Consider the following 17,090-nt stretch of genomic DNA (forward strand, 5'->3'; position numbering starts at 1 on the left):
TTCCAGTTTTGTTAGTGAAAACAACCACTATTCCTGGCCTTCTATGAATGCTAGACACTGTTTCTCTTACATTTTTTCAGATGATTTTTTTTTCCCCTAAACTGGAACAGTTTCCTCATACAGATGCATTGTTCAGTACACTGAAAACTTGAGGCAGATATCTGGGGTTTTTTTCTCTGCTTAAACTTGAGCACTCAGAACTGACTAAACCAAATTTGTGGCTAGATGTCTTTAAACAAAATCTCTTCTTCCAGTTTTCTGTGTTCCTTAAAAACATTTTAACTTTGCAAACTTCCTAAACACAATTAATCTTTTACTATTCCTGTATATTTCCAAAGCACATTGTATGCACCCTTATTAAGAAACTCCACTCTATCTTATAGAAGTGTAACCACTTGTCTGACTTCCTTGAAGGGAAAAAAATTGATATGTTGATTTGTATATTTATACATTTCATAGTAAGAATAAGGATTAACATAGTAGCAATTAACAATATTTGTTGTTAGATAAACAATACAGAATTCTCAATCATTTCTATAACTCAAAAATAAAAGTATAGTTCTGGAATCTAGAAGGCTAATAAAAGAAACAGAGGTACCCCAAATTTTCAAACATGATTCCAAAAATGAGTCAAGTGTCAATTGCTGTGAGTAAATGGATCAATTTCCTCCTCTGCATTATACAAGTTTTGTGTGTTGATAATGCCTAATATTAAATAAATATAATATGGAGTATTTATATTCAGTACTAACAGAGTATTAAAAAAAGCCTCTCTTTTTTTTTTTCCAAATAGCAATTTTCTCTCTCTGACACAGTTGAACTATAGTTTATGTGTGTTCTTAAATCATGTAGGACAATTTCCAAAAGGTCTTTGCTTGTAAGACAAGGCCTCATTCTAAGAACTAGGCTTTCAAGTACATAGGGTCTGAGGAAGAGAGTAGCAGGGTATGTAGCAATAAGGATTTCATAAGCCTTTCTTCCTGTCTTCTGACCAACGGTATCCACTCTTTAATGCTCAGATTATCTGTTCTTTATAATTTCCAAAGAACTATTGATCTTTTTTTTTACTGATAACATATAGAGCATAATTATATTTCTTGAAATTTTCTATTTTTAGAAGGATTTGAAGTATTTGTCAAAAATTGAATTCAGGTTGAGTCCACTGTTCTCCCTGTAGCTATTTCTAATTCTGTGAGGTTCTTGTTCTTTGTGCTCAGAATATTCTCTCTTTGAAAGACCGATCTGCCTTCTTCTTCAAATCCTTAGCTTAGATGTAGTTATCTGACCACTGTCTACTATGAGCATGTTTCCTTTAAAGAATGAAGCTAATGAAAGGTTTTGGCACTTGCCCTGAGTAACAGTCAGCTACAGTATTATTACCTCACATGATAACTATGTAGTTTTCTCCATACCTGGGAAACATTTCTTATACTTAATATGGGAAATGAAAATAATTTCAACAGATACATATTTTAGACTGTTTAAAATCACGTTGTATGAGTTAAGAGGATAATCTTTAAATACACTTCCAATTCAGGATTAAGCCCTAAACTTCAAGAGGTTCATTTGATTTTGGCTGTTTCTCAGTTCATTCAATATCATTAGCTGTGCTTAGTGGCAGATTCTAAATAAGAGGTCTTACTTGCATGTAAGTCCATTGTTTTAGAGAAAATATTAATTAAAATAAGTGGTGGGTGAATTTAAGTCAAGCAGGGCCACGCCTCTATTCTGAGTTTAAATCCCTGACTCATTTTTTTTCTGTCTTCCTGGATACAATATATAAATATGTATTTGATAAATATCTCCATCCAAAAAAAAAGAATTCAAAATCACATTTAGAGCTTTGAACTAAATATTTCACAGTAACAGATGCTCTTTCCTGAAACAAGCTCATCCCACCCAGTGTATTTAATAGAATCAATTTTACAAGTGAGGGGCAGGTGGGTGGAGGAACATGCATCTCATAACCTGCCTCCCTTCATACTCATTCATATATTGCATATTTTTCCCATTTGTGTTTTTATAGGCACACAGATTATTATAGTTGCATAGCCAGAGTGATACCAGCAAGGCCTGGGGCCCAGCTTTGCAGCACATTTTTGCAGTGACTGTGACAAGCTTGGAAAAATAACCTGGTTGACAACTACATTTATCTGCTAAATGTGTCTTGGAGCAGAGAATAGCAACAATGGAGAAGATACTTTTACTCTTTCTGTCCAGAAAGTCACCTCTGCACTTAAGATAAAGAATAATACGGAGCCTTGTGGATGGAAAAGAATATATTATTTATTTATAGTACCTTTTTGGTTTTTCTTCTTTTTCCACAGAGACTGAAAGAATTAAAGCAAAGGGAATTTGCTCGGAATGTAGCTTCTAAGTCATGGAAAGATGAGAAGAAACAAGAAAAAGCACTTAAACGACTCCATCAGCTGGCTGAGTTAAGGCAGCAATCTGAATGGTAAGAATTAAAGGTGTCTGGAATGGTTCAAAACCCTCTTCAACCTATTGGGAAATTTTAAAGGCAAATCTACTGTAACAATATAAACAAATAATAACTAACTAACAGATATGTCTGAAGGGCAAATATAGTTAAACATACATAAATTAATTACTTTTGGCCTTTGATATTTTTCTTTCCTAATATTGTTAATTTAATGTACCCTATAATGAAATGATCCCAGAATGATTCAAATACATTAGCATTTATTCTATCCAGTTGAATAAATGGATTAATATCACTTCTTAATATATGTTCTAAATTTTGTAATAATACTTTTAAAAACCATAATTAACAATACATCTTAGGGGTTGGAAAATACGTCTTCTGAACATTTCCCTGTACATACCTGAGTCGAGTATAAATAACACGATCATTGTCTGGCTGACAAACAAGATGTAATTAATGCAGTTAACTTTACCACACAGTGCCATTTAAATTGATAATTATAATATAACAAGCTTTATACTAATACGTTTTTATAGCTGAAAAATAGCAGTTTTACAAACGCTTGGAACCACTGGATGTTTCAAAGTTGTTACCTGGAATGCAATTAAATTTGCAGATTGTGATTTGTGTGCATATGAATCATAATGTAAAACACTAATGTAGCTAATTAATGTGTTTGACAGCAACCTAGTGAATTGTGAAATTTATGCCTCTGTGCCAGAATTTAAACCCCTGTTGCTTAAATGGAAAGTAATATGTAATAAACAGGAGTGAGTAGCTCAATTAGTTACCACAAATTATTAGACTTAAAAGGTAATTTTAAGGAAACACTTATTTTTGTAGGACCAATTATGAGTAAAAATACAATTAATATTCAACTTGCATGTATTTATGTATTTGTAACTCTTAAAATAATCTAATTAATTTATGAAAATACATAAAAATCGTATTAAAAATAAATGAGAAGTTTAGTATGAAGACAAAATAAAGATACAACACGTAGTCAGAAGTAACGTTAATACAAAAATGCATGGTCTGGGGTCTTATACAACCCTAGAAGCAACATATACATTTGCTACTGAGCTTTCTACAGTCAACACAATGAGGGACTTAGAATATGTTATTCAAACATCTTGTCATTGAGAACTCAGACAGTCCTTGCCAAAATAGGGCTTAGAAGGAAAAGTTCTATTGTTGTTAGGGCAGCATGCAGGAAACAATCTAGGGAAAGAGTCAATTCCTGGAGTGATTAATGATGAGATGCAGTAAGTCAGATCGTAACAAATGGTACAAGTTTGACCATAGATAGACATCTTTAGATGGGTCCTTTAAGGCCACAACAGCAAATCTAAATAGTCTTAATAAATATAATTTTGGTTGTTTGTTATTATGAAAGTTGTCACACTTCTACATTTCTACTTAGCCATTCTATATTTTCCTCTGGCATAAATAACAAAACATCAGAGGTGCCTTGCTGATGGCGGTGGTAATGGTGATGGTGATGATGATAATGATGGTGATGATGGTGATGGTTTGTTTAGAAGTTCTAAGTTTGCCAGAGCTACCCATTAAGTTTCTTCCAAATAAAAAAGTCCACTCTATTAAGTTTCAGCTATCCCTCTGTAAGCCTTATTTACTAAACAATCACAAACCTAACCACTCCTTTTGGTGATTTGATAAAATAGGCAAGCTCTCTGGGTCATAATGTGCCCATATTGTTAGGGAAAAGACAAGTGTTCAGCTTTCTAGGTATAGAGCGTGAAACTAGAAAAATATTTTTTTATCTTCTACTATCCATCACCTGCCTCCTAGCCAATTGCTCTCTCTGCTTAAACAGCCTCATGGCTGAAGGAAAGTCACTTAACAAATACTTTATTTTGGTAGGTGAATTGACAAGTGAAAGTTAAAAATAAAAGAAAAAGAAAAAAACATTGGCATTACTCTTCTCCCAGACAATCTTTCTTTGTCCTTTTTCCTCATAATAAGGGCTTCTGAATAGTATGATCTAGGTAACAAAATTCTTCCGTGACCCTTTGGGAGAAGAAAAGTGAATTTACTGGTAGTGTGTAAAATGATGGCCAAAAAAATAGTAATAGATCTTATAAAGGGTCATCAAATTTGACCGTCTCTTAACTAGTTCCAGCCAACCTGTTTCCTTAGCAATATCAGTTATTATATGGGGATGAGGGGATAGTCACTCTCTGTATGTGAACTTCTTATATATATAAGTTTAAGTACATCTGAATATTACAATTTTTCCAAACTTTAAAAATTTTAGGGCCATTGATTCTGAGACTATGAATTCTTTAAACGGTGTCATTTCTTAATGTTCCACATTATCTAGCTCTTATATTTAGGAAGTTTTTCATATAAGAGCTGGAAAATGGAACATTAAAAAATGACACCATTTAAAAAAATCATGTTGTTTTGATATGTTTTGCTGTTTGGAAAGGATGCTTTTTGAACAGGAGAGAATAAAATTGTGAATTTGTTAAGCTGCAGAGTATTAGAATTTTTGGAGAACAATTTGAATGGATAATCCATCAATAAGAATTAAAAGCCAAGCTCTACAGACATTTTATTAACCATTATTTTAATATAAGTAAGAAAATATTTTAAAAACTAAAGAAAGTTCCAAAGAAGTGAGGGAAACATTAAATGTGGAGAAAACTATAAAAATTGAAGCTTCATTGAGAATGCAAATGTGGTTTCCAGGGGCTGGCTGGTGGGAGAAATTTGAAGGTATTATTCAAAGTTTATAAAACTTTCAGATGTAAGATGAATAAGTTTTGAGGATCTAATGTAGAGCATGATTATCTTCGCTAATAATACTGTAATGTTTACTTGAAATTTGCCAAGAGAGTGAATCTGGTGTCCTTATCTCACACAAAATGGTAACTACGTGTATGATAGATGTACAAATTAATTTGTATGCATACATCAAACGATCACATTGTGTACCTTGAATATATACAATTTTTATTTTCCAGTTATATCTGAATAAATCTAGAAAAAGTTAAAGCTATAATAATATTATAATACATAAACTTGTATTAAAATAGTAGAATTTAAAACCCCACAAAGATAAAAACAGGGTTTTCCAAAATAATAAGAATAACTTTGATTTAAGAAAAAGCAAATTAAAGTTTATAAAGCAACAAGAGAAAAAGTTTAAAGAATAAAAGTAAGAAGTATCAAAGATTAACAATAAGGACAAAATGTTAAAACTTGTGAAAAACCTATAATTATAAATGCAATTTAAATTGCAAAATGAGAACTAGAATTAAGGACAAGAAGCTAGAGAACAGTATATTACAAAAACAGGAAGAGCAAAGAAATTTTAAAATATTTAAAGGAATGTAAAAGGAAGAAGCTTGCACATTAGAGAGCTAAATGGTAAAATAAAACAGCAGTACAGAAAAGAACATTTAGATTAGCGTAAAGCAAGAAAATGAATAAAATAGTGTCAGGATAATCAGCAAAATTATTATTAAGAAAAGGATATATATAATATATATAACATGGTATAATAAATACTAAAATCACTGCATAATAATGGAATTGGGAAAGGAAGAACGATAGTATCCATACACTAGACTTGTGGAATAATTTCAACCTGTATGAGTTTCATACAGGTGATAATGTCAGATTGATTGAAGCTTCTGGAGAAGGTTAACTTAATCCAGAAGTATAGTTCCTACTTAATCCAAATGGTGGCTACAAATATGGGAAATAATCTCTTTGGTACCAAGGCAAAGTTGAATGCTGCAGCTGTTTCTGGATCACTTCCTTCTATCTGCAGGCTGGAGGCATTTTCAAAGACCAATAATGTTGTAATAAAGTCTCTACACTCCTTATTTACTTTTGTGCTTGAAAGAAACATTCAGTAACTTATATGCCATCTTAGAATGCTCCTCACTATTCATTTTATTAAATATGCCTAATGAACATAAAAAGATGACTCAAAAAAAGGAGATTAATGTGATGAATAAGAACTTTCTATTATGAAAGAGTTACTGTAAGGAAGAGAATACAGCTTTTAAAAACTTCTAAATTTAGTTTTTTACAAGATTTAAAGGAACTCTGTAATTCTAAAATTACAACCATTCATGAAGAGGAGACATTCTAAAATGACATTCATGAAAAGGAGACGTTCTAAAATCATTAAAAACTAAATAGTGGCTAAAATTATTGTTTGCGAGTTAAAATCCATATGGTCATAATTTGTAAACAGATTGAATATTGTAAAAAAATTGAGTCAGTAAAATAGAAATTAAATCAAAGAAATTCTCCCTGAACTATAGACAAAGACTGAACACAGAGTAAAGTACTGAGATAAATATCAATACCTAAAGGATATATTCAGGAGAACCAATGATTTTAAAACATAAATTCCAAAGGAAGCAATAATCAGATAAATCGAGGAAAAAAAATGTATCTGAACTGAAGAAAGTTAAATTCAAAGTGCCCAAGAACTACTAGTAAAAATTCACCCAAATTAATCAGCCTGTAACTATGTTCTGTTAAAATGTTATACATACATATATATACGTATTAATATATATACTCTTTATGTAACACATCTAATAAATTATATGTATTTATATTTTTACACTTTATACAAAGGGAAAAGCACACAAGCAGATTCATCTCAAAGATAAATAAAGGGAAGTTAATTCAGTATGTCTGTAATATTAGACATCTAGAGACAATGAAGCAAAGTACATGAAATTTGTACTTTGTGATTCTAGAATTCTATGCTGATTTGCCAAAGAATGGGTAAAAGAAACCAACAGGAATTTGTTAGACAAGGACTCAGAAAGCACTACTCTGCATTAGAATTTCAGCAACATATGGAAGAGATATCAGTTGGCTTAGAATTTTATGTTCAAGCAACAAATGACTAGATGAAAGTAAAATAAAAATCAAAATTAGAAATAAGCGAACAAACACATCCAAGCATATGGAACAAGAAAAAGGAAAATAATGCCAGTTCAAAGCAAACAATAAGAAAAATGATGTGATTTGTATTGTCTTCTTTCCAGTGAAGCCTTTTTATAGTAGAGGTTATATAGATAGACTGTTAAAGGGCATATAATTTTAATCTAAAGAATTTTATCTCTTATATATGTTGGTATTTTCAGTCTTCTGTATGAATTGCTAATGAAGCTCAGTAGAACAAATAACCTTTTAAGACCTTTAAAACCTAAAACATATAATACAGAAATAGTAGAAAAAATATTTTGGTGAGTAAGAAGCAAAGGAAAAGATTTCAAAATCATTGAAGACATTTAGATAGATTGTACATATCTCTTATTATGCATTTATTATAATTAGACAAATTACTGACAAGTCATAAAGAAAGAACTTATCACTGTGTTTCAAAGGTAAGTGAATATGAGGGAATTTTAAGACCAAGGAACTAAACATTATAAAATGTTAGAACTAATACATAAAAGCAAATTTAAAAAATATTTTTATATTTTTAAAGTGACTTTTAATTCTATTTAATTTCTTATTTAATGTGAATGCACTGATCGGAAAACTATTAGTGAAATAATGTTAAATCTGTATTCCTAAGATTGACAGATTCTGTAGGACATACATTGTGATGTAAATACTTTAGAAGCACTAGCATAAGATATTCACTTGCTATTGCTTTTTGGTAATTGCAAAATACTACATGTACATAATTCATTTTAGAAATAGCCACTATAAAATTTATGCTAAGCTATATAAGCACAACAAAAGGTTGTATTTTAGAAGATGTAGCTCATAAATTGTAAAACAACTCATCTTAGAAACACTAGGAAATGTTCATATGTAGATATGATTCCAAAGCTAGTATCTTAATCATTTAAATATTTATTGTATTTACAGTGTTTCTGGAAATGGACCAGCATACAAAGCCCCCAAGGTAGCCATAGAAAAGCAACTCCAGCAAGGAATTTTCCCCGTTAAGAATGGCAGAAAGGTATCATGCATGAAGAGTGCTCTTCTCCTTAAAGGAAAAAATCTCCCCAGAATCATTTCCGATAAACAGCGGTCCACCGTGCCAAATCGACACCAATTACAATCAGACAGGCGTTGTTTGTTTGGAAATCGGGTACCTCAAACATCTTCAGATCTCAGCAATGCAAATCACAGAACAGGAGTATCATTTTCTTTTTCCAAAAAAGTGCACCTAAAATTAGAATCTTCAGCATCAGTTTTCAGTGAGAACACAGAAGAAACTCACGATTGTAACAAGTCACCCATTTATAAAACAAAACAAATTGCAGATAAATGCGAGTGCTGTAGGTTTGCAAATAAAGATACACACCTTACCAAGGAAAAAGAGGTAAACATCTCACCAAGCCATCTGGAAAGTGTTTTACACAATACCATCTCCATAAACTCTAAAATTTTGCAAGACAATAACAACTCTATTGATGAGACACTAGAAGATTCCATTGGCATTCATGCTTCGTTCTCTAAATCTAACATTCTTCTTTCAGATGTAGATTTTACTCCTTCCAGTAGAGAAAAAGAAACTAGAAATACATTGAAGAACACTTTAGAAAACTGTGTGAATCACCCATGCCAAGCAAATGCTTCCTTCAGCCCACCAAACATTTACAACCATAGTGATGCCAGGATATTTGAATGCCTGGATGAGTTTTCATCAGCAGAGCCAAGTGAACAAAAGAGTACAGTGCATCTGAATCCAAATTCCAGAATAGAGAACAGAGAAAAATCTTTAGATAAAACAGAAAGAGTTAGCAAAAATGTTCAAAGACTTGTAAGAGAAGCATGTGCCCATAATGTGGCATCTAAACCACTACCTTTTCTCCACGTTCAAAGCAAGGATGGCCACACCACTCTTCAATGGCCTACGGAACTTCTACTCTTTACAAAAACAGAACCCTGTATCTCTTATGGCTGCAACCCACTATATTTTGATTTTAAGCTTTCTCGGAACACAAAGGAAGACCACAATCCAGAGGACTTAAAAATAGAATTGGGTAAGAAGTCCTTGGAAGTGAAGACTAAAAGAGAGAGCCAAGTCTCAGGTTTAATCGAAGACCAACAAAAAATGATCCAAGAAGATAATCAATATCTGAAACCAAAGATGATGATAGCTAATCCGGATTGGGAAAAATTCCAGAGGAAATATAATTTGGACTACAGTGATTCTGAGCCAAATAAGAGTGAATATGCTTTTAGTGCAAATGATTTGGAAATGAAAAATCCTGAAGTGCCTCTTTACCTCAATACATCTCTAAAGGATTATGCTGGAAAGAATAATAGTGAGAACGAACTTAAGGAAGCTTCAAGGGCCCATTGGCAAGGCTGCAGAAAGGTAGTTCTAAAGGATACAGATGAGGACGTATCTTGTCCTTCCTACATCTCCAGGACTAAAAAGAATAAATTGATTCCCTGCAATCCTCATTTGGAATTTGAAGATGAAAGACAATTCAACTGCAAGTCCAGTCCTCATACAGTAGGGGGTAACAGTGACCATGGGAAAGACTTCAGTGTAATTTTAAAGAGTAACCACATCAGCATGACCAACAAGGTTTCTGGATGTGGAAATCGAAGATACAAGAGATGCTCTCCAAAGTCATCTTTGAGTAGATATTCTTGCTCTTCGGACACATCCCCTAGCAGCATGTCTAGCTTGAGAAGTACTTGTTCAAGTCATAGATTCAATGGTAATAGCAGAGGTAATATTCTCTGCTTCTATAAAAGAGAACACCACTCAGTTGAAAGGCACAAACGGAAATGTCTGAAGCACAACTGCCTCTACTTGTCTGATGAAACAGCAAAGAGCAGTCAAATGCAGTCTGAACCACAGAAAGAGAGGAACTGCAAATTGTGGGAATCATTTAAAAATGAAAAATACTCAAAACGTAGATATTGTCACTGTAGAGAAAGACAAAAACTGGGCAAAAATCAACAACAATTTTCAGGGCTAAAATCTACGAGAATCATCTGTTGTGATTCTAACTCACAGATTTCCTGCACTGGAAGCAGTAAAAAACCACCTAATTGCCAGGGAACTCAGCACGATAGATTGGATTCTTACTCAAGGGAGAAAATTTATTACTTGAATAAAAGCAAGAGAAATCAAGAGTCTTTGGGCAGACCTCACATTTGTGATCTGGGAAAAGTCAGGCCCATGAAGTATAACTCCGGGAATATCAGCTGCCTTCTAAAGAACTGTTCCAGTGGCCCTTCAGAAACTACAGAATCGAACATTACAGAAGGAGAGAGGACCCCTCTGACAGCAAAAAGCCTTTTAGAAAGAGTACAAGCCAAGAAATGTCAGGAACAATCAAGTAATGTTGAGGTCTCTTCAAACAGTTGTAAAAATGAATTAGAGGCTCCTTCGCAAGTCCCATGCACAATTCAACTTGTACCATCAGGCTGTAACAGACAAGCATTGCCTTTGTCTGAAAAAATACAGTGTGCAAGTGAGAGCAGAAATGATCAAGACAGTGCAATTCCAAGGACTACAGAGAAAGACAAAAGCAAAAGCTCACAGACAAATAATTTTACAATTTTAGCAGACACTGATTGTGATAACCATCTCTCTAAAGGTATAATTCACCTAGTAACAGAGTCTCAGTCACTAAACATAAAAATGAATCCAACAACAAAAGAACAATCAAAACCTTTAATTAGTGAAATCCAACCTTTTATTCAAAGCTGTGACCCAGTACCAAATGAATTCCCTGGTGCTTTTCCATCTAATAGATATACTGGTGTTACTGATTCAACAGAGACCAAAGAAGACCAAATAAATCTAGACTTACAGGATGTAAGCATGCATATAAATCATGTAGAGGGAAATATAAACTCTTACTATGACAGAACTATGCAGAAGCCTGACAAAGTCAAAGACGAATTAGACATGTGTCATAAATCTCTCTCTCCCCCTTTAATTCAACAACCCATAACATTTTCTCCTGAGGAAATAGATAAATATAAGATCCTACAGCTACAAGCCCAGCAGCATATGCAGAAGCAACTCCTGTCAAAGCATCTTCGAGTTTTGCCTTCTGCAGGGCCTACTGCCTTCTCTCCGGCCTCAACCGTACAGACAGTTCCAGTTCACCAGCACACTTCTATCACTACCATCCACCACACGTTCCTGCAGCATTTTGCTGTTTCTGCTTCCTTAAGTTCTCATAACAGTCACCTCCCTATTGCTCATCTACATCCTCTTTCACAGGCACATTTCACTCCTATTTCATTTTCAACTCTGACTCCAACCATTATCCCTGCACACCCCACTTTCTTAGCAGGTCATCCCCTGCATTTAGTAGCTGCTACCCCCTTCCACCCATCTCACATAACACTTCAGCCCCTGCCCCCTACAGCATTTATTCCTACATTGTTTGGCCCTCACTTAAATCCAGCCACAACTTCTATCATCCACTTGAATCCTTTAATCCAACCAGTATTCCAAGGTCAAGATTTTTGCCATCATTCTTGCTCTAGCCAGATGCAACAGTTAAATGAAGTGAAAGAGGCCTTAAATGTGTCCACACACTTGAACTAGTAAGTGTTAAAGCCCCTCTTGTGGATAATTTTTTTAATTGTCACTACCTATACAATAATATATTTAAAGAAGTCTATCAATTATAAGATTTAAAATGCTGCTGCCAATTCAAAATGTGACCAATATATAAATATGAACTGAATTGCTAATATTAAAACAAGCATTTTAATAATTTTTTAGCTTGCCAAAATAATAGGCAAATTTAAATAATTTTATGAAAGTGTTGAGGGAAGAGGGAAAGGGTTAAAGATTTGTTTTGGATGGGTTCTCACGTGTTATAAAATGCAACTGAAAACCTTCAAGCAGAGCATTAAAATTAAAAAGAAAAATCAAACGAAATATGGCACCCTGTGTCCTAAGTATTTGTTGCGCGAATGAATGAGTGTTGATTTGGCTTATTTGTTAGACAATAAAAGGTCAGTGAAATGAAGTAATTATTTAAAGTAATTTCTATCGTTAACTATTGACTAAGTTTTCGATTAATGTAGTCTGTTACTGTATTTTCATAGGAAATAAGAACAAGACATTTTCTGATTAATTTAGGTTGAAAATTACACTTTAATGAAAAACAATCTTTATAGATTATACTTTTGAGTTTCTGGGAAAAATAAATTATCTTCATTTCACACAAATCTATGTCAAGGTAATGTTGTAAGTGTAAGAATCAGCAAAATCTAAAACTAAGAATGTTTAACTTTTGTATAAAAAACATATACAAACTATCGTTAGTATTTGATGATGCAAACTCAAAAATAAATTGTGCTCAGAATAATCTTTTAAATATATTGATCAATCTGTCAAATATTACAGGAACTAAAATGTTTATTATTCTTCTACTCAAAAATTTTACTATGTTCAGCCAATACATGTATAAGGATAGAGGTAAAGGTTTGAAAATGTCAGTGTTTTTACATGTTTATTGAGGATATCTTATTAAATATCTGGTGTGTTTTATTCACTTGTACTAGATATTTATGAAACAATGAATGATGAGGAATAAAATCACCATCCATGTAATTTTGCAAATAATTTCAAACATTCATTCAAAATGGTTTTTGGCCCCCAAAATTTGTATTTCATACATCTATATTAGTGCATAATCCTACAGTTAGGTTTATTATTTTATATTCTTAAGCATGAGTTTCAGAGAAAATCAAACTTAACAGAAATGGAGGTAATCATTTATCTAATGCTGTCGATACAAAGATGCAAAGTCCTCTACCACTAGAAGATTTGAGGATGCCTTCTTCAACCTTGGCTTCAAAAGGAAGACGGCTATATTTACTTAAGGCCTGTTGTGATTCAGGTAGAGGTACCCTAACCACTTGTTTGCATTATCTTCTTTAATTTTCACAATTGTATTTTGAAATCAGTATTATCATTCCTCATTACAGATAAGGAAAATGAAGTAGAAAGGTTAAATACTAAATACTTGGTAAACAGTAGGAAAGGACATCATTGATTCAGGAGAGACAGCTGAGAGAGAAAGAGAAAGAAAGGGTGGAGGGAAGAAAAATAATAAAAGGGGATAAGGTAAATTTGAAGTTTTAACAGAAAGAAAAACTGCAGTTTCCAAGATATCACCAGAAACTTGCGAGAAGAACGTTCTGACTGGTATATAACAGTGACAAAATCTAATTTATTTAAAATGAATGGAGAAATGAAGAAAAACCATCAAATAGCAAGGAGCTATACTTGCATGGAATTCCATAAAAATGGTTATAAAAGACCATTGGTGAACATTGAGTAAATCCAAAAAGAAGTGAGACAAATGAAATATTTCTTAAAAAATGGATGACAAATGGTCTAGCAGGTTTTTTTTTAAGTAATGTGGATAATTATTTCCTAAAGCAAATTACAAAGCTGATGCAGAGCCAAGATAGAGTAATCATGGGAACTCACTAGAAGTCCTATTATAAAAGACACTGACCACCTGATTGATTTTTATAATTGCCTTGGTGACAATTTAAACTTTCATAAAGTTAGACCTGAGCACCTCTACTGAGCACTTAATTTTGACTAACAAAGACAGATTGATATGAATGGATGGCATGGAAGTGACTATTCCATCTTGTATTAACAGTGATGAAGTGTTCACTGGACGGACAAACTAATTTGGACTATGTGGAAAGCAACCGTCTCCCTTTAAATAAAAGATAATTTGTACTCCAAGGTGAGAAATTGGAAAAGTTGTGGTATCACATGAGGAAATATGCAATTATGCAGCTTACTTCCCCCCAAATCAGTAACTGTAGGCTGAAATACTGTTTTAGTTTCAATTTTACCTTAAGATAAACACATTCTGGGAAAAAAAAATAAACAGAATTGAAAATATATATTGAACCCTAAAATAGTTCAATTATAAAAAAAAAATTGTCACTGTGATGGATTTATTTTTAGCAGTGTTTCCCTCCATTTACATAATTATTTGACAGGTAACTTTTAGCATTAAATTTATTTTATGACTAGTGCCTGATATTTACAGGTTAATTCTCTTCATGGGATTACTGTTTCACAAGTGGCTCATGGAGGCAGTTTTGTAAAAAATCTGTCTTAAACTCTAAATGCTTAAGAAAGGCTGTGAAATCTTTACACACATGCATGCACAAACACACATTTATCTATCTATATGTCTTTCTTACAGATTATGAACCAGTCTAGCCTCAGATAGTATCATTGGATTCGAGGTAAACAAAATAAATACTTTGTATGAAGAACTGAAAATGTGGGAAAGTTCATCTTCTTCATAATTCCCTGCAAATTCAGCAAGAAAAAAATACAATGGGCCTATAAAAATGCAAAGGTAAACTTAAGGTTTATCTTTAAGATGTTATAAATATTGGAAGTGATTAGAATATAGAGAATGATTTAGAAAGTCTCCAATTCCCAAAGTTTTTGCTTAGGTAGACATTTTACAAAATCACTTGAAATTTGTTTCACTTCCCAAAAATGGATTTAACAGTGACTCCTTTTCTTTAGTTTCTGCCAGGACTTAATGGAATCTCTCTGTTATCTCTAAATGGAAATATACTTAAAGAAACTAATTCTGTAAAATGTTTCTGTTAAATGAAACACTTAACCAGTACAATTACTCAGGATTCTATTGCTGAATCTGACTATCTCCTTAATGCATGAAGTTATTACTTACCTAGCTCCAAATGCTGGCAGCAGCACCGCTTTCTGAATTTTACCACCACACAATGAAATACATTGAAATGTATTTCAAATGATTTGAAACAATAATTGGAGATATGGAGATGGCTCTACCCATTAGGATACCGCTTAGTGTTCAAGTATTCTACATATGTATGAATGAAATGTCCAGATACCCCCCTCCACCCCAGGATATGTGGATAGTTAACTCCTTAGTGGTGAAATAATACTGCTGCTCATCTCAAATCAGTAGCGCATTTCTTAATCATCCCTAAAAAGTTCTGCACGTTTTCAGAGTTTCTGAGTTTTCAGAAACATAGTTAACATTCTGAAAAAAAAAAATGTAAATATCAGATTCAGTTTTGTAAAAACACAATTTAAAGGATCCAAATCTTACACATCAATGTATGCAGATAAGATATTTAGGGGCAAAATGAACCTAGCGCTCATCTCTGGCCCAGCAAAGCTCATGAAAAGATTTAGTTTTGATTCTTTAAATTAGATGGAATTCTGAAGGAAAATGTGCTCTCATTGGCAAATAGAAACATTATTAAAAAGCATGTGAGTGACTAGTTCCACACAAGAGTCAGGAAAACAGATAGTTGCCCTTTGTGTTTAAGACTGAAACCACTTCACTAAGATGAGAATTTCCTACTAAAATACAAGTTCTCCTGCCAATAAGCCTGGGTCTAGAGGATTTTCCAAGGTTATCATTTCATTCCAGCAAAAATATTATCCAATTCTATTAGGTAGACATTGAAGGTGATTGTTGTATTTTTGGATTAAGCTATATTAAAATGGAAGCAGCAGCTGAATGGGTTAGGTTTAGAATAAGCCAATATTAGAAACATAAGCCAAAGGGCCATTTTCATTCTGTGGAGTGATTACAGGAGGGAGAGCTCCCAATCCACTTTTTAAGTTCTTTTCTCAAAGTCACTTCCTCTTTTTGCAACCCCCTATTTTCCTTAATTAGCAAGAGTAAGAATATCTTGTGAGAAACATTAAAATAAAATCAGGCAAATTGGAAAACTTAAAATATGTATGAGTGCACATGTGAGTGTGAATCTGTGTGTGTTTTTAATAAATATACTCTTTAGTCTTTAATTGTAGATCTTGATCTTTGTTGAAAATAGTGTTTTCAAAAACATATTCACATATTGAAACAATAACTCCAAGAAGAGATTTCTTATCCCCAAGCAAAATTGTTAGTTGCTTCCATATGTGAGATAAAATAGTTGACAATGTAAATTAGTTGTGTAGCTGTTTAAAGCACATTCCCATCTTACTCAATTCTATTTAAAGTACTTAATTTGTAATTAAACTTGGTGATCCTCTGGCAATATGACACATAAACCAATAATTTTGTGTTGCATTTTCTGTATAAATTGTCCTTTTAAACTATACTGTGGCTAAGTAAATTGCACTATTGTACATGCAAAGCAGCTTTTTTTTAGGTTATTCAATAAATTACTTGGACTGTAGTTCAATGCAATAATATTTTTTTCAATAAAAAGCTTAATGATATAGGAGTGTTAGTCATGTATTTCTAACAAAAAGCATACCAAAATATAAGAACAAAATCAAATGCAAGATGGTGTGGAAATATTCTGTATTTTACACTGCTGAATTAAAATGCATTTATCATTTTATTTATTACTGTATGTATTTATATTATATATTTAAAGGCTGGGATTTCTTAGACTATTTCTTAAAATTTTACTGTTATTAAACTAAGCTGTTTCCTCAAACTGAAAATAAATATAACTTTAAAAATTCTATAGATGTATTCTTTGTTGAAACCTATCATATATATAAATACTATAAAATCTGTTTCTTTTTATTTGCTTTTAAAAATGTGAACTAGGCCGGGCGTGGTGGCTCAAGCCTGTAATCCCAGCACTTTGGGAGGCCGAGACAGGTGGATCACGAGGTCAGGAGATCGAG

General features: G+C 32.8%; 1 protein-coding gene across 2 annotated transcripts in view; it reads left to right on the forward strand.

Annotated features, from left to right (window-relative positions):
- The window catches only part of ZNF804B (zinc finger protein 804B), a 630,956-nt gene extending 614,215 nt beyond the window's left edge, over nucleotides 1–16,741 (forward strand). For both annotated transcript variants that reach the window (XM_033193158.1, XM_033193159.1), the window contains 2 exons: nucleotides 2,328–2,458; nucleotides 8,327–16,741. In XM_033193158.1, coding sequence (XP_033049049.1) covers nucleotides 2,328–2,458; nucleotides 8,327–11,993 — 3,798 coding nt within the window. In that variant the 3' untranslated portion in view covers nucleotides 11,994–16,741. The remainder of the gene's footprint in view (nucleotides 1–2,327; nucleotides 2,459–8,326) is intronic.
- Nucleotides 16,742–17,090: the final 349 nt, after the last annotated feature.

This window comes from Trachypithecus francoisi, unplaced genomic scaffold, assembly GCF_009764315.1.
Source record: "Trachypithecus francoisi isolate TF-2019V2 unplaced genomic scaffold, Tfra_2.0 Lachesis_group4, whole genome shotgun sequence".
NCBI lineage: Eukaryota > Metazoa > Chordata > Mammalia > Primates > Cercopithecidae > Trachypithecus > Trachypithecus francoisi.